The following is a 17,306-nucleotide window of genomic DNA, read 5'->3' on the forward strand; positions in this document are numbered from 1 at the left end:
CTCCTCCTCCCCAAAAATCCCCCTCTCAAACCGACTCCCCAACAACTCCGCCACAATCCCCTCGCTAAACTCCGGATGCCCCTGCACCGTCACCAGCCTGCCCTCCTGATACATACCTTGGACCTGACACCTCTCACTCGACCCCAACAACTCCACCCCCGCCGGGACCGCGGCCACGATGTCGCGGTGCATTTGGTGGACCGCGAGGGTATTCCCTTCGAGGCCGAGGATTTCCTGGCCTTTCGGGGTGAGGTTGACATCGACAACGCTCACTTCCCAGCCTACATCGCTGCGTCCGACCTCCGCCCCCAGCGCCCGCCCGACGATCTGATGCCCGAAACACACACCCACGACTTTCACCCTGCCCCCCTCCAACGCCTTCCGGGTAAATTCGACCAATTTCAGAATCCACGGATCGTCATCATACGCGTTCCAGCGGCTACCCGTGAGGAGCACCGCGTCGATGTCTTCGACTTTGGGGTAGATTTCCGCGTTGACGACGTCGTATTTCGTGATGTCGAGGTCCGGAGAGGGAGAGTTGTTATGGTTTTCTTGACGGTAGAGGTCCGAGCCGTTGGTGAGCAGTTCGGTGAAGAGGTTTCCGTAGGTGCCGTATTTTTCTTTGGTGTGTCCGATGGGGGTGTCGCATTCGAGGATGGCGAGGCGGATGGGTGGGGGGTTGTTGCTGCCCATTTTTTGGGGTGTTGGTCACGTTGGAACTTCGTTCTTGGGGGGGGGGGGATGATTCTTTCTGTGACGTTTCCAGAGGAATTTGGATGATCGTGAATGCGATAGTCTCGCGAACGTCGAAGATGAAGATGAAAAAGTCACGCGACACACCCAAAAGTCTAGTGACAATAGGATGATATAGATGATAAAAGTAAAAGATAAGTCCACCAAATTCAAGTCCAATCCCCAGGTCAACAACCTGGAAGAGATAGGGCGGGCAACGGCAAAGCAGTCACAGTGGAGTTGGAGTTGGCCACCGCACCGACCGAGCCGAAAGGAAGGAAGAAAAAGTCCCGAAGATTGGCCCCTGCACCAGCACCACTGGAACCACACGCCGAAGAAATTTCGAGACCGTCGATTTCAGCGCGCAACAGTCTTAAGTCCCTCATCAATTACTTGTTGGAATGAGAAAAGTCCTCGAGGGGTTTGAAAATTTCTAAATAAATTGCTTTCTTGTTCATGATTTCCTAATACGCCTCCTTGAAGAAGAAGAAGAGAAGTTTCGCTTCCGAGACGACCATCGACATCAAACAACAACAGCAGCGAAGAGCAAAGAAAAGACCTTCCCTTCTCCTTATCCCAATCCCTGCCTCGAGGACGGAGACAAAACGATGTTCCCTCAATCCCACAGGACGACGACCATACTCGCACACGCCTCATTCAGCTAAAATAATCTCGACCCCCAAAAACGCCATTCATCATAACATCCATCGGCCATCCCCATCAAAAGGGACGACTCTCCATCATTCATCGCAAAGCAAGCAAGCAAAAACATCATAAAATCGTAGAAATCATCACACAGCCCAAGATCATCAACAGGGCGGACGGCCAGGAATTCGACCTCTTTCCCACATACGTCCAGCGTCGTTCCAACATTCGTCGACTGGTCGTACAACAGCAGCAGCAGGAACCACCTCTTCAGACCGCCAAAAATTCGTCCAAGAGAAAGATGATGAGGTCCTATCCCTGCCTCGAATACGGCTTATTCATAGCCGCGACCTCACGGGCAATGGTAGCCCACTCCAGTTCCCGACGCAACGGCTTTCCACGCTTCTGGCATTGGAATTCCTCCCACTTGAGGAGCTCGTACCTAACATCTCACATGTCAGCATCGACTTGTCGTGACGGGACGAAATGTACAGCTTCCTGCAGGATCCGACTTACGAGAACCTCAGATGGGGTTGAATAATCACGTTCAACCGCCGCGCGCGGACGAAGCAGTATGCTCGAGGGAACGACAAGCCCAGCTCGTTCATCACCTCGGCGATGCATATCGTCGCGGACCGCGAGACGCCGACTCGACAGTGGACCAGCGTGGCCGTGCCCTTCCTGCGGCCGTTTTCTGGATGAGTGATGCAAGTCAGCGACGAACAGCTCATCACTTTCTCACCTAATCCGAAAGGATCGGGGAATGCATTAATGCCGGAGAGGAGCGCGAAAACTCACCAATAAACTCCAGACACTTGCCGAATTCCTCTGTCAGAGGATCGACGCCATTATCTTGCACCTTGTCCACGAACAGCAGATTCTCTTTCGGCCACCGCTCCATCGTCTCCGTCGGCCAAGTCACGGGCTCTCCCACGCTGAGGATCTGGCCGATTCCGAGCTCCTCCAGTAAGCTGGGGTTGTTGGCGTGTCCAAGGTTTCCGAGATACATGTACGGCAGGATGCGGCTTGGAAGCGAGCCGTCCATTTTGTCCAGCCAGTCTGGAGGTGTTGGGCAGAGTTGCCTGATGTCTCCAGAGTGGTTTGGTGATGCCTGTAGGAGACGTGGTTGTATCGCGCGGAGCAGGTGGACATCTGAACCGTACGCGAAGAAGTTGCGACCCTTTTCGCGGTGTAACTGAAGCCACGCATCGTGGACTGGCACGCAATTGGCGTACATGTAGTATGCCAGTGCCAGAAGCGAGGACTCGGTGTATCCGTCTGTGCAGTGAATGAGTATCTTCCTGCCAGAGTCGGTCCCTGAGCTGCTGTGCATGAAACTGTCACCATCCGCGTCCAACGGTGGTGTGAGAGAAAGCTTGCTGTCTCGTCGCTTGTTCAATTCGGCGCTCGCACTGTTGGCCTGCTTGTACATCCACTCGCAGGTCGCCAGAAGGCCGTCAACTTCAGCCTGAGACCAAGTGGGTGGCATGATCGCTCCTGAGCCTGGGAATTCGAGTTGATGGACGACATTTTCATCGACATCTCGTCTCTCCAGCTGCTCTTCTAAGAATTTGAACGCCTTGGAGTCCGGAATCTGTGCAATATCGTTGCACTCGATCAAAAGATCAAACTCAGGTTGGTTGTCGTTACAGCAAAGCCCTCCATTGGGGCCCAGTTGTAGGTTGGGATCCGGTGTTGGACCCAGCCAGATGTTTGGTGCTATTTCGCTGGGCGCAGACATGGAGCACATTTCCAATCGCTCCCAGTGGAAGAAGTCCATGACTTTGCCAGTCATGCAGCCTTCCGAATCTAATTGTATTAAATCGGGGTGATCACACTCAACAACGGTGTAGTCATCTGCGAAGAAAGGTGAGTAGTTATTTCAAATCACAAGGGTAGAATCACTTACCGGACAGGACGAACGTATTAAAAAGCCGACCGGGCGTGGTCAAAGACTCCGTGTTCTTCTGCCACGCCGCCTGTGCTCTGGATATCCTCTTGGCCAGTTTGACCACCTCTTCCCGCGGCGTCTGATGATCGCCATACACGACAATATCGCTCACGGTCGCCATCTTACACGCCTGGATCTGGAAGTTCCTCACACTGAATCCATCTCTGGGGTCCGAGTCGAGGAACTCCGGCTCTTCGACTTGCTTGTTCCTGGCTTGCTGCAGTGGCCGCAGGATCTCTTCGTGCGCAATGGCACCTTTGATCCGGCTGTGCGAGAGATCGCTCCCTGCTTTGACGACGGTGATTCCGCGAATGCATTTCGGGGTTCGACAGAGAGATTTCTTGCGGGCGATGAAGAAGGCGAGTTGCAGCTGGTTCTCCGCGTGCAAGCCGTGAAGCCACGGGAAGACTTGCTTGGGGGACGGCAGCGGTTGGGATGCGAGAAAGTCGAGCGATTGCGCTAGTTTGTCTGCGTTGATTGAATACACGGGCGGATCGTTGAAGACTCTCTCGAAGCCATTGGGCGGGTAGGTCAACGAGGTCGTCTCGATCAGATGTGTGGGAGACGGCGGCGATGCGGGCGGGGTATCGAGCTGACGCGACGCTGGGCGCGGACCAGGCGAACAGAATGGTAGGTGTTTGTTGGGGATGGGCGCGGGCGTGCCTCTCTGCGAGGTGTTTATTGAGAGTTGTGGAGGAGGCGTGGCAGCGCGGTCTGGTAGCGGTGCGGGTCTCTGGAGTATGGCGGCCATGTCATGAGCCGCAGCGGGGCAGGTCGCTTCCAGTGGTCTACGACAATGGCGCAACAAGTCGAGCGCAGGAGGAGGAGGACGGAAGGTGTGAGTGAGTGCGTGAGGCTCAATTGATTGCCAGGTCCGCGACTCGTGGGGATCGCCGTGCGTGGGAGTGGAGTGGAAGAAGTGGTGGAGTGTTTGGAGATGGTGGTTGGCGGTGGTGGGGGGTCGTAATCAATCGCTCACACAATTTCAAACAGAGGAATGCGACCCCAGCAATATACGACACACACGAAGAGGAAGCGGCTCGACGACGATAGCGGGAGCGCGGAGGGAGAAATGGGTCGCGTGGTGTGCGTGAACAGCAGATTGTGCAAAAGACGACGGCCGCACGACGACGACCGACAACGATACCAGCGCAAGCACACAGCAGCAGCAGCAGCACAGTAGTGAGGATTCCTCCCGGGCATGCGAGCAGGCTCAGAGGCTAGAGCAGCCTTCCCTGGCCCCGGAGCCGCCATCCACGCAACTCTGCCACGCCACCGGCCAATCACACCACCGCTTTGCTTGCACCCATGGCCCCAGCTTGAAGGTTTCCGGAGGGATCTGCATTCACTTCGAAACACCAACGTTGCCAACCGTCAGCCTCTGATAAAAGACACCTCTCTCGTCAAAACAGATGAATGAATGAATAAAACCCCTCGGGCGCTTGTTGAAGTACAGCATGCGTGCATGCATGCATCGAAGGGAAACCGACGACTGCTTCCCTCTACGCCACATCCCAAGCATCCATCGTACCACCCAACTGCTGACCCGCCTCACCACCAAACGAGGCGCACACGATCCAGTAGTAACTATTTTCAACCCAAAATCCAATTAAATGCCAGCTCCAGCTACCGCAAGAGAGAAAAAGGTCCCCTCCCAGCAAGCAGCTCAATCAAAAACCCTCTCATCGTTGGGCTGCGATTCTCACGACCCCGGCAGCTATCGGCGATGCCTGCACATCTCCTACAGGCATCATGCTCAGTGCTCACTACTGGAACCGTTTCGACGTGCAGCAGGTCTTCCAGGTTCGTACTTGCCCCTCACCTCACCTTCACCCACAGCAGCCGATTCTCGAACCTCCCTCGCCTACCGCACTACCGCTGGACTTGTTTGCATTCCTGCGAACGACACTGCCCGCGCCATGTTGTGCGACCCCAACTCTTCGACGACGAGTGACAGAACTACCGGCAGTTTCATCCCCACGCAAGATGATGATGATGATGAACAGAGCAGAACCCTTGTCACCATCAACCGTCACCTCCCAATCAACACTAAGACTTACCCCTCCACCCCCAATCCCAAAACCTCGCGTCGTGTGCTCTGCTGCTGCTGGAATCCTTTGCGGCGGCGACGTGCGGCTCGATCCCCACGCCCCTCTGCTTAGCGGCCTCGCATTGCGTATATCGTGGCACTTCACCTCCCCTCACCACCCAATCGAAGGGGTCGAAATATTGATCGAATCTTTCTCACATCGGTGATCTCTTTTGATTAATTAACACGCTTCTGCTCTGCGTCTGGGGTTTGGATGCGTTGTTTTTCTTTTTTGTTCTTTGGCTCGATTTAGATGGGTTGGAGGTACGTCTCTTTTTGACCTTTGTACTTTTGTATAGGTACGATCGTGATCAAATCGAATAGCAGGATCAGAATATCATAATCGATGCAATTATTTTTGCCACGAATGAAAGATGAGGTCAATCAAGCAAACAACTCGTTGGTAGTAGACTCGCGTTTTCAGAGCAACAGATACCCATGATGAATGCTAGCCCGTTTCAATGCAAACACAGCATGCACATGCAAAAAACACATACCCAAAACAAAACCCCATTCCCACCCACCCTCCCATCTCATCATCATCATCGTCATCATCGAACCTATCCCCCAACACAAACACAAACGCAATGCAAAAAACCCCAAAAAAAACATCCCTCACTCATCACGACAACTCCGCATAAACACTATGCAAATCCCCCTTCCCACTCCACACCCTCGCCCGCTCCAACATCTCCCTACCCAACCTCTCCAAATAAAAACCCCCCACCTCCGCCGGCAACTCCTCGAAAGACTTGATGATCCTCGCCACGTCCTTCCGCCCCCGCTCATAAGCCGCCAGGTCGCGGTTGCCGTACACATCTCTGCCCGCCGCGTAGCCATTCGCCAAATTGCGGAAGAAGACGTTGACGGCGACGCTCGTGGTGGGGGAGGAGGACGACGCGACGGTGTGCACCCACATGGGCGGGATGAAGAGGATGTCGCCGGGGTCGAGGAGCGCTTCGTGCGGGTGCGTGTTGGCGAGGGAGGGGTGGGTCGTGCTGGCTTCCGGGGCGAAGACGTCGATGGAGGAGCTGGAGGCGCCCGGTTCGAAGCCTAGGTGGGAGACGTCGGAGGGGGGGAAGAGGAGTATTTTCTTCCGGCCGCGTACTTGACAGAGGACGTTGGCCATCACGTCGTAGTGTAGCCACATCTGGACTTGGCCGGAGATGCGCAGGGGGGAGGAGTGTGCGTTTTGCGTCACGTATTCGAGTTCTTGTGGGAGTTCGAAGTCTGGCGCTATGCCCGGGAAGTCTTCGGCGAGGCTGGTGGGTTTGTTGTTCGGGGCGTCTTTTGATAAGGCGCGGAGGTAGACTCGCTCGCCACGGTCGACCGCGTCGAGGAAATCGCCAAAGTCCTGCGTGATGTATTGGAAGTTCTTCTTCTGGAAGTCCATCTTCTCGGATGAAGGCGAGGAGTGCACGGCGACTTTGCGGTCGTGGCCGACGGCTTCCTTGAGGTAGTTGTTCGTCCAGGAGGTGGTGCAGGGTCCGATCTTGCATTTTCGCAGGATGACGGGTCGTGCTGCTTCGACGTATTGCGGGAAGTTGACGCCGTGGGAGATTCGGATGTCTTGAATCTTGACGGGGTCGGGCATTTTCAGTGCAGGTGTGCCATTGCTGCTGGGTGATTCCACGAAGATTGTGCTTTGCTCGGCGGTGGGTTTCCCAGCTTCCAAAGTGCATTGCAATCGCCACTCCATGTCGAACTTGTCGGGCTCCATGTCGTTCAGGATGCAGCTTCTATTCCAGGTCGTACCAAAGGAGAAGCATGTCGCACCACCGCCTAGCACGAGCAGTCCGCCATCGACATCCTGTAGCGTATGGCCGATGAACAGTGGCCGTGGTCCCTGGATCGGTTGAGGTCGCAATGTCTTCAGATTCAGCACTTCGTCCTGTCGTGTGAGCATCCGTGCGCCTGTGATACCGCCGACCATCAGGATGCCCCTATTCGATCTCACCAGCTGCGCTCCGAAGCGCCCGAGAATGCACGCGTCAGCCTTGAGGAAGGCAGTCGCTCGAGTGGTCACGTTGCGGCACGTCAATGTCATGTCGTGCTCCAGACTCCAGTGCCAGAAGTCGTTCAGCACTCGGCCGGCACTGGTCATGCCACCTACCAGAACTCCTGATGTACTTTCACGCCCATCCGTGGACATGGTCGCACCGAAACGTGCTGGTGGTGTCTCTCCCACGACCTTAACTTGCTGCCATCCAGTCTCCCCGGTCCAGATCAGCCATTCGTCCAATACTCGACCATCGCTAGTTCTGCCACCGAAGACGAGCACTGTATGCGCAGGTCGAGGTTCGGTAGGTAGGACTAGCGGCACCGCACAATGTCGATACCGTCCAGAAGGCAAGTCTTGCACCCTCCTCCACTTTCCATCCAATCTCAACCACGACTCTGCACTGGCCTTGTCAGGTGACGTTCTCCCTCCTGTGAGCACACAATTCGCTGTACTCCCCAGCCGTGTCACCGCATGACACACCAGTCCCGTGCGCAAGGGCGGCCCCTGGATCGGCTGTATGGCGTCGTACCTCGAGAAGGTGTTGCAGCTGTCCAACCGTTCCTGCGTGCCCACTCCGCCATACAGTCCCACCGAATCCCCATAGGCGTCTGTCTCCGGAGGCGGTACAATATGTGCGAAGCGTCGGTAATTATGGGGCTCGAGCAGCTCGTGCGTCTGCAGGATGTCTCCCGGCCCGAAGTGGTACTGCGGCGTGTCGGGACTGCTGTTGCCGCCGCCGTTGGTGGGACTTGACGCAATGGAAGTGCCACGCGTGGAACCGGAGAAGAGGGATGCCCGCGTTGCACGGAAGGATTTGAAGTTGTAGTCTTTGCCGGGCTCCTTCTCGGCCATGAGGAGGAAGTAGTGGGAGCCGAAGAGAGCGAACTCTTCCCATTCGTCGAAAGGCTCAACGCGGTCCAGAGCTCGTCTTTCCTCTGCGCTGAGGAAACCTGGATCTGACCACAAGTCCCAGAGGGTGCGGATTTCAGTGCCTGCTTCAGGGAAGCCTGCTGCGGCGAATCGTGCCTTCATCTGCTCAAGGGTGCCTATCGCGCGGAGAGGTGTACGTAGCTTTTCAAAGTGCGAGAGCATTGTTGCTGCGAATGGGTGGTCGGCGCCGTCAGGTAGGTGTTGTTCTAGCAAACAGAACCGAACATCATCGTAAGTCGCTGCCCATTCGTATACGGCTTGAGAGGCATCTCGTTCCATGTAGGCGGTCGAGACCTCGGAAACGAAAAGGATAGCCACTCCTCCACTTCCCAGTTGTAGATGATCCTGGAGAATCTCCTGAAGTGGTATAAGGCTTGAAAGATCGCATCCTATGGCAACGTATGGGTCACTTGAAGCTAAAAGTCCACTGTCGTTGGCTGTCCTGGTTAATTTGGGCAACAAATGTCTTAGTTGCTCAGTCTTGTCGATGATGCCGACTTTGTTTTGCATCAATACCGGATAATCCACATCGACAAACGTAGTCCCTTGGCATAGCAAAGGTCGTTTGCCAAGAAAGAGGAACGGCAATGGGTCACTGTGGCGTCTATCAGTCCACGCCTCCCGCCAAAGAATCGAACCTACGTACTACCCACAGCCCAGGTTGATAACGACTTTCTTTTTGGCAGTTCGCTCTGATAGAAATCTGGAGACGGCGTGCTCGATCGCTTTCATCCGCAACCAGTAGCCTCGATTGATCAGGGGTGACCGGCGTTTGAATTTGCTCACAAAATAGCGGAAATACTCAGGCTCGCCATCGTAGTAAAGTTTCTCCACGGATCGTTTCGAGACAATGCTGGACTTGTTTGTGTCCATGATGAGTTCATCTCGCTGGTGTTTTTGAGGGTCCACGACGGTAGTCTCCTTGCTGCTCCTCACCAACATGGGTACGCTGGAACTGCGTTTAACGTTTGGACTGGACAAGCCCAGGACTTTTTCTGCTTTGAGCATCTTGTCGCTGGAGCTGTTGTTCTCATGGCCCGAGTTGAGCGAGTTGCTGTGGTCCCCGTTCTGCACTGGGGTGTCGATATTCAGCGGCAGATTCTGCTGGCGAGAAGGGAGTTCGTATTGTGTAGTCTCTAGACCCAACTGCAGAATGGGCGGCAGCGGAGAGTCGGCCTTTTCTCCTGCAGCAGCCATGGCGAGTCAGTGGCACAGGGAATCCCTGTGATATGTAGGTCAGGCAATGTGTTTTGGGGTGTTGGACGGGCGAAAAGAACTCGACGACGAAAACGCGAGATGGGGCATCGGAGGAAAATGAATCGAATCACACTCTCCGCGCTGCTGTCTTGCACGAGGACGTAGTGGGCTTCTTCGTCGGCTCTCCTCTGAGCCAGCACTGCCTTTTTCAGCTGCGTGGACAGGGATTGATACCCATACTATCTTTAGCCGGAGAAGACTGCCTGCGTGCGCTGGTGAGATTCGTTAGGCCAAATAGGCTTTGCGGTTGCGAAGCGGACCGCGCCGCCAGATGGTGGAGAAGGAAGACAGCAGTCCAAGCTCCACACTCACACGACTGCAGCGGCATGTCACAGCAAACCTAACCGTCCACACACACCACTCTCGCACCCTCACACGACTCGGACCACGCCTGGCGGATTATTGACGGCTGCCGGTCTTACGCGGGTCTTCATCTCGTCTGCGCTCCCACGGCTGTATGTAAGACGTAGGGGCACGGGGACCCGCGACAACACCTCCCGACTCCGCGAGCGACCAGCAAGCCGCCATGGCCGGGTTGAACTATGTCACCTTCAACCAGGACCACAGCTTGCTGGCTGTCGGTACGCTGCATCCATCCTACAACAGCGGCGCCTACCATGAGTACTGATTGGCAGCAGCAACCACGCGCGGTCTGCGCGTGTACACCACCGACCCGTTCGAGCTCACCAACCATTCGTTCGAGGAGGACATCTCGCTGGTCGAGCAGCTCTTCTCCACGTCCCTGGTCGCCATGATCCTCACCCCGCGATTACTCCGCATTGTCAACACCAAAGTGAGTCAAGAGGTTGTGGAAGAGGAGAATCGGGCAATCTTACAAGACTGAGTAGCGATCGCAGAAGCACTCGACAATATGCGAACTCACATTCCACGGCATGGTCGTGGCCGCCAAGATGAACAGGAAGCGCCTGGTGGTCATGCTGGAGGAGATGGTCTTCATCTACGATATTAGCAACATGAAGATGCTGCATCAACAACCGATACCCCTCAACACCGCGGGGATATGCGCTGTCTCGCCGAATTCAGAGAACAACTACCTCGCGATACCGCACTACCAAAAGACGTCCCAGAATCAGGCGGCACCATCGCACGTCCCAAAATCGGTTATAAAAGAGTCGATAAGTGGAGATGTATTGCTGTACGATCTTAACAAGATGGAGGAAGTCACTGTGATCCAGGCGCATCAGACACCAATGTCGTATATCGCCATCAACAACGACGGCACTCTCATGGCGACATCCTCTGAGAAAGGCACGGTGATCAGGATATTCTCAACACCAGACGGGAAGAAGCTGTATCAGTTCCGGAGGGGCAGCATGCCGGCGAGGATATACAGCATGAGCTTCAACGCGGCCTCAACCTTACTCTGTGTATCGTCAGCGACCGAGACAGTGCACGTTTTCAAGCTGGCGCCTCCTAGCGGGCAACACAACGGCAACGCCGCACGACCACTGTCACCTCCCTCATCACCCCGAAAGTCGTCCTTCTCCGGCCGCGACCGGAGTGAGAGTCCTTCTCTATCCGAGGATCAGGACAACGCCGATGTAGAAGGCGACCCTACCGCATTGGCGAATGCCCGGCAACCTCGACAGGCAGGCTTCATGTCTCTTGTGAGGAGGACATCGCAGAATGTCTCGTCCTCTTTCGTGAGCAGGGCAGCGGGCTACCTTCCCTCATCAGTCACCGAGATGTGGGAGCCGCAAAGAGACTTTGCATGGGTACGAGTTCCAAGGGGAGCTAATGGCCACCCTGTGCGGAGCGTTGTGGCAATGGCAAACAACACCCCTCACGTCATGGTTGCAACCAACGAAGGAGATTTCTACGTGTACAGTATCGATTTGGAAAAGGGCGGGGATGGCACGTTGGTGAAGCGGTTTGAGTGAGTGACATCGACTTTGGAGAGACGATGGTATACTGACTTTGCTCGCAGCGAGATCCACGGCCTGAAATATCGACGAAGCGGTACGGACTTTGACGAATAGGTTTACATATCCCATATCCCTTGACGATGAATGTCTGCTGGTTGAGCTGGCGGTCTCTCTGGGATGGGCTCATTTTTCTTACTGCGTTCAAGCGTCGGCGCTCGTTACGGATACCGGGACGGGAAAAACGAACGGACACGGCCATTAGCACTTTCATCTCTTGCATTTGTTGTCTTGCTGCGAGGAACGACTTCACTCATGAGGAATAACGATGGCAATGGTAGCATGAGGCACCAGAAAAAAGTTTCTCTCGTTTTCAAGTCTCGCATGAATTTGAGTGGTGTCTCTTTTTTTTTTTCAATGAATGTCTGAATCGCTTCCTCTCTCTCCCGCTCGCACGCGCACGCGCGGCGCGAATGCATGACAATGACAATGAGTTGGTCTTTGGGGTATTTTGGTGAATGTCGGATGGAATGGATGGATGGATTTTCGCAATCGCCTTCAAAATTTCCTGCTTCCTTTCGCTTCCAAAAAAGGTCCTGCCTCTCTCTCAGCTGATTCGAGCCCTTGCTTCCGTGCCTCCTCGAGCTCGCCGGCGAACTTGGAACAAATTTACGAGCAAACCGAAGCAACGCTCTCGTAACTTTTGGAGGATCCGTTGGCAGAACGGTCGGGGCTTGCGGAGGGGGAGTGGGTAGATGATGACGGGGACGTGGTTCTACCAGTCTTTCTTGACGTCGAAGGACCATTCGAAGCTCAGGTGGTCTTGGTTGTCGTCGTCGACGAATTTGGAGACGGCGTTGTAGTGGCCGCGGCCGACCATGCCTGAGGGGGCGGTGTCGGGTTCGACTGCAAATGTTTAGTCAGTGGGAGGGAGGGTTCGCTGGTGAAAGAGCAGTAAGACGTACACTTCTTCTCGTACTCAGTCTTGTCGGTCGTGTTGGGCGAGTAAGAGCCCTGTCAAACATCGTCAGCAACCACACAAATCCCTACAGACCAGACTGGAAAACATACAATCATCTCCTGCATCTTCTGCTTCACCCCCATGCGCTTCACGACCTGCACATACTTCAACCCACTCAGCACCTGATGCTGCACCTGGAAGCGCACTTTCATGCGGAACACGGCGCCCTCCTTGATCGTGAACGGGTGGTTCTTGAGGTCCTCCAGCGTGCCGGGCTGCTGCAGGTCGATGATGATGTCCGAGCGGCCTTGGACTTCGAGGCCCAGCGAGAGGATTACCACGCGGCGCTTGTCCGAGGGGTTGGCGATGGGCGTGCCGCTGCCGATGCCGAGTGACTCTTTCCACTTGCGGAGGGATTCGTCGTTTTGGTCTTGAGGGTGCGGGCGCTGTTAGTATTGTTTGGTGGAATGATGTGAGGCGGTCGATGATGGGCGGGCTTTCTTAATGGGTTTTCGAGCCTTCGAGGCTCACCCATGAAATTCTCATGGATCTGCTCATGTTCGCTGCTCTCTGCCCGCCGTTTGCTGACCTACCTAGCTGCTGATACTCATCAATCGTCTTCTTCTCACCGACCTTGAAGCCTTCCGTCTCCTCAGGCTTGAGGTCTTCCTCGTGGGGCGCGGACATGGCGGCGAAATGTCTTTGTGTGGTCGATATGAGTGGGCTGAGCGAGACCCAGGGTGGGATTGAATATTGTTGGGCGGTTTGTTTGCGAAGTGAGGTTGAGTTCTAGGTCTTGCGTTGCAGCGGTGGTGGGGCGGGGCACGGGCCTCTCGTGTTTCATGTTCCAGCTGTTGCTGCATTTCACCGCCGACGACCACCCACTTCATCGCCATCACCATCATAGGCGCGGCAAGCACGTATCGATTGGCGATAAGGATGTCAATGGCTGTGATGATTGGCGATGAGACGTCGAAGCAATGGTTGCGACTATCATTTCAGTACCATCGGAGCTCTTCTCTTGTCTCCCTGCGCGCCTCTCGAACCTCCCTGGGCCTACTTTTCTCTTATAGCCAGTTCCTCAGATCTAAGAGAATAATTCTCCTTGAGCTTACGACAGACGTTCTGCCAGGGTACGACTACCGACGCAGATAGCTACGCCAGTGCTATTCTGTCGACTTTGTGAACAGGATACGGCAAGCTGCTAGACTCACTCAGTCAATTGGAGTCTCCGTTACCAGGACGCAGATGAAATCGCCATCCTGAAGGCATAGGCTCCTGGTGTCTACCGGCAGAAGTCTGAGGTTCAGGAGTGATGATGTCGTTGCTCTCACGCGGGCCGAGGCGACAACGGTTGTACGAGAGAGGGTATCGAGGAGTGGCAAGATGGCGGGAAAAACAATAATGTTGTTAAGAAGTTGTACTAGCCATCTTGCCCCTTTTCTTATAGGCATTTCAGAACCTTAATCAAATGGTTCAAATGACAGCCAACTCCAACGGCCACCCCAGCCACCCAGATTTCAAGGTGGATATCATCATACCCAAGACTGCTCGAGCTTGCTGTATCATCGAACCCTTCCCGTCTCTCTCTTCACAGGCCACCCTTGTACTTTCAATTCAGCTGCACATCATCAGTGGCGGGCAGCTGATCATCCTCCAAGTGTTTCATTGCTTCAGATACTTCATATTGCGACCATCTACCCTTTCGGCAGATTGCGCGTAGGCCAGGCGTGTTAGCGCGAATTGAGCTCTGCTCTTCCGCCCCGTCTGCTTCTTCTCGCGCACTTCGACATATCACTGCGCACTCCCACCATCGATCATCGCGCCTGTCACGAGATCCACAAGATCGACCATGTCTCGTCCAACCCTCCCAGAACCGCGCAACCCGCTTCTCGAAGAGGAACGCGCCCCGTCGCGTAAGTGGCTTCGACACCGAGGAAGAGAAAGGCAGCGCGAAAGAGGTAGACTGACATTCGGCGCATCGCAGATGAGATCTTGGTGGAACGTCGATGCTTGGGCCAGACGGAGTTGAAGGTCAAGCCAGGTCAGGTCAACACTAGCAATGCTACGAAGTTGGAGAATCTAGGCGTCCTCGACTATGCGCACCTGCGCGTGCCTCTGCCGAAGGACCTCACGGGTAGCGGCATCTTCATGAAGGGCGCGAATCGCAAGTGGCCGGAGGCATACTTCTTGATGGTACGTATGCGCCGCGTTGCGACAATGTGAATGGACGGCTAAAAGTGATGCGCGACAGCGACGCTCAAGTGATGGATTCATCAGCGCGACGGGCATGTTCAAAGCCGCATTTCCATATTCGCAAGTGGAGGAAGAACAAGCAGAAAAGGATTACATCAAGTCGCTAAGAGAGGCGTCGAGCGAAGAGATCGCGGGCAATGTGTGGATCGACCCCGGGAAAGGTGCGTGCCAACAAACTTCACATTCCGCTTTGTTTGCTCAATCTCACATGTCTGTACGTGCACAGCCCTCGAATTAGCCGACGAGTACGGAATCAAGCTCTGGATCGCAGCGCTCCTCGACCCTGAACCGATCACGCACGGCGCTACTGATCCGAACAAATCCATCAAATCGCCCCCGCCATATGAGATAAAAGAGATGGCGAACGGTGTAGGACGATCGCCAGAGAAGCCGTCGCCGGCGAAGAGCAATGCCGGTCGTCGGTCGACTCGCGGCGCACGAAGCATGCGCTCAGAATCGCCGACGATGGAGAAGCCCAAAACAACCCCTCGCAAGATCGCGACACCACGCAAACCCCGCGGCCGTCGCGCCGCAACCCTCGAGCCTGTCAACGAGGACGGATCAGTGACCGGCGACGCAGTGAATGGCTCAAAGGAAGACACTGTGAAGATTGATATTGAAAACACCACGTTTCCAGACGAAAAAGGCGAAGAGCAGGTCGAATCAACCAAGGTCAACATCACCATGCCATCCAACCACCCAGACATGCCCATTCCGAACGACTCGGCGGAGATGCTGCAGAAGGCGAAGGAGACCGTCATGGAAGCCCGCAAGCTTGACGGCACCGCACCGCGCACGCGCAAGGGCAAGAGAAAGGCCGAAGCGATGGTTGATGAGGATGATAAGGTCGGACTCGAGGGCCCATCAATTGCACGACCGGCGAAGAGGCAGCGAGCCGCCGAAATCGAGTTGCGAAAGGAGAAGATCCGCCGTCGGGCATTGGGTGGTATCGCGGTCAGCTTGGCAATTGGGTGAGTTCATACCGATCGATATCGCATGCGTACTGAAATACTGACCACAATATAAGCTACCTCATACCAACCGTCATGACCACCTTCGGCCTGCAGTGACGAAAACACATCGCCAGGACCTCGCATCGCACAGTCTGCTCTTGCCCTCTCACACACACAATACACATTTCTTCTAACCCAGTGATACCACCACCACGTTTTCTTGGGAGTTTCGGAGCAGCGAGCGGTCTTATTTGGAAGAGTTGTCGGAGTGACAGCCGCATGGAGGGAGGGAGAAGAAAGTCAAATCCAAAGGCTTGGAGGGGGAGAGAGTTGAGAGATGGTCGTGGTTGAGTATGCTCCCCAACCGCCGAAGGGTTGAGGGGGATCTCGAGTTGTTTTTTGAAGGCGACGTAGAAAAAGAAAAGAGAAAAGAGAGAGTAATTTGTGTGATTGTTGAAGAGCTCCGATGTCGTTTCCTGTTTGCATATTGTTTCACCTTTTCGTGACATCGAACGGGCTGTCATATGCTCGGCTCGTGAAAACTCGGGTACAGGTAGGTAGAGATCTGGGCCCGAAGCGAGGAATGGCATGTGTTTCACAGCATACAACCTTGCCGATACTGTATGCATGACGAGCATGAGACGTCAGTGCGAGTACGCGCCTACGGATACGATATGACTGATGCGTGGCAAAGCGTCAGGGAAGAGAAATGGATATGGCAGCTCAATTCAATTCAGTTCCCCGTCTACATGATAGAAGAAAAGCTCTATAGAAGAGTCTCTGATCTCCTCCTCTCTGGTTTCACAATATCAAAGACGTGCCCACAACTTCCACGTCAATCTCTCCGTAATCCCGCTCCCTCCACTGCTTCAATGCCATATAATCTAGACGTTGCTCTTGATAGCAGCCTCCAGCGCCGTTGGGTTGGCGCCGACGACATCGCCAATCTTCTCGCCGTTCTTGAAGAGGAAGAAGGTGGGCATGGCGCGGACGGAGAGCTCCTGGGCGACCTCGGGGACCTCGTCGACGTCGATCTTGAAGAAGCGTGCTTCGGGGTAGGTGTCGGAGAACCTGCGCAGAGGAAAGTCATGTTAGCATCTGCTATGTTTGGGATTTGATGTGGTGGAGAGCGGTGATTACTCACTTAACGACCTGCGGCGCGATGATCTTGCAAGGACCGCACCAGGTCGCGAAGCAGTCGAGCACGACGAGCTTGTCCTTGTGCTCCTCCAGCGCCTTGTCGAACTCGGCCTTGTTGGCGAGGTTGTGGACGCCCTGCTTGCTCATGGTGGTGGTAAAGAATCGGGGGGTGTTGGCGAGGATGGGTTTGAAGTGGTGGATCGCGGGGTTGGTTATTGGTGGTGTTTGTCTGGTGAATCGCGCGGTTGTGAGTAGTGTTCGGCGGAAAGCTGCAGATGCGGAGGACATCAACTGCTGTGGGTGGGTTATATAGATGTGTGGTGGTGTATGTGTGTGTAAGAGGGAAGGGTTATTTGAGATGGTTAATAATGAAGCGATGCAAGGGAGGGATGTTTCTAGTGCAAAAGCTGCTTATGCAATGGTCATGGGTCTCGGCGTGGCCAGTGCCGACTTGGACGCTTGCAGACTGCCGGGCCGTGTGCCGAGACCGGTGTTGGTGGTGGACGG

At 54.9% G+C, this 17,306-nt stretch overlaps 8 protein-coding genes across 8 annotated transcripts; 3 read left to right on the forward strand and 5 right to left on the reverse strand.

Annotated features, from left to right (window-relative positions):
• Positions 1-3: 3 nt before the first annotated feature.
• Positions 4-693, reverse strand: M409DRAFT_36992 (uncharacterized protein; the record flags this gene model as incomplete). Its single annotated transcript, XM_033810652.1, has 1 exon — positions 4-693. A coding segment is annotated over one exon (690 nt), but the record flags the coding sequence as incomplete, so codon positions are not given.
• Positions 694-1,689: 996 nt separating this feature from the next.
• On the reverse strand, positions 1,690-4,079 carry M409DRAFT_24790 (uncharacterized protein; the record flags this gene model as incomplete). The annotated part of the gene is made up of 4 exons (XM_033807395.1): positions 1,690-1,819; positions 1,894-2,071; positions 2,176-3,234; positions 3,287-4,079. The coding sequence occupies 4 exons, from the start codon at positions 4,077-4,079 to the stop codon at positions 1,690-1,692; spliced, it is 2,160 nt and encodes a 719-aa protein (XP_033665774.1).
• An 862-nt stretch (positions 4,080-4,941) lies between these two features.
• M409DRAFT_56244 (uncharacterized protein) lies at positions 4,942-5,490 on the forward strand (the record flags this gene model as incomplete). The annotated part of the gene is made up of 1 exon (XM_033813231.1): positions 4,942-5,490. One exon carries the CDS (start codon positions 4,942-4,944, stop codon positions 5,488-5,490), a length of 549 nt encoding a protein of 182 aa, XP_033665775.1.
• Positions 5,491-6,039: 549 nt separating this feature from the next.
• On the reverse strand, positions 6,040-9,546 carry M409DRAFT_67598 (uncharacterized protein; the record flags this gene model as incomplete). The annotated part of the gene is made up of 2 exons (XM_033817473.1): positions 6,040-8,944; positions 8,996-9,546. The coding sequence occupies 2 exons, from the start codon at positions 9,544-9,546 to the stop codon at positions 6,040-6,042; spliced, it is 3,456 nt and encodes a 1,151-aa protein (XP_033665776.1).
• Positions 9,547-10,132: 586 nt separating this feature from the next.
• M409DRAFT_67599 (uncharacterized protein) lies at positions 10,133-11,606 on the forward strand (the record flags this gene model as incomplete). The annotated part of the gene is made up of 4 exons (XM_033817474.1): positions 10,133-10,187; positions 10,245-10,399; positions 10,455-11,503; positions 11,555-11,606. 4 exons carry the CDS (start codon positions 10,133-10,135, stop codon positions 11,604-11,606), a joined length of 1,311 nt encoding a protein of 436 aa, XP_033665777.1.
• A 658-nt stretch (positions 11,607-12,264) lies between these two features.
• Positions 12,265-13,137, reverse strand: M409DRAFT_24793 (uncharacterized protein; the record flags this gene model as incomplete). The annotated part of the gene is made up of 4 exons (XM_033807396.1): positions 12,265-12,395; positions 12,455-12,503; positions 12,561-12,880; positions 13,044-13,137. 4 exons carry the CDS (start codon positions 13,135-13,137, stop codon positions 12,265-12,267), a joined length of 594 nt encoding a protein of 197 aa, XP_033665778.1.
• A 1,165-nt stretch (positions 13,138-14,302) lies between these two features.
• Positions 14,303-15,776, forward strand: M409DRAFT_67601 (uncharacterized protein; the record flags this gene model as incomplete). The annotated part of the gene is made up of 5 exons (XM_033817475.1): positions 14,303-14,366; positions 14,438-14,646; positions 14,705-14,867; positions 14,933-15,677; positions 15,734-15,776. 5 exons carry the CDS (start codon positions 14,303-14,305, stop codon positions 15,774-15,776), a joined length of 1,224 nt encoding a protein of 407 aa, XP_033665779.1.
• A 767-nt stretch (positions 15,777-16,543) lies between these two features.
• Positions 16,544-16,946, reverse strand: M409DRAFT_56249 (uncharacterized protein; the record flags this gene model as incomplete). The annotated part of the gene is made up of 2 exons (XM_033813232.1): positions 16,544-16,730; positions 16,804-16,946. 2 exons carry the CDS (start codon positions 16,944-16,946, stop codon positions 16,544-16,546), a joined length of 330 nt encoding a protein of 109 aa, XP_033665780.1.
• Between the last annotated feature and the right edge of the window lie 360 nt (positions 16,947-17,306).

This window comes from Zasmidium cellare (assembly GCF_010093935.1).
Source record: "Zasmidium cellare ATCC 36951 unplaced genomic scaffold M409scaffold_24, whole genome shotgun sequence".
Lineage (NCBI taxonomy): Eukaryota > Fungi > Ascomycota > Dothideomycetes > Mycosphaerellales > Mycosphaerellaceae > Zasmidium > Zasmidium cellare.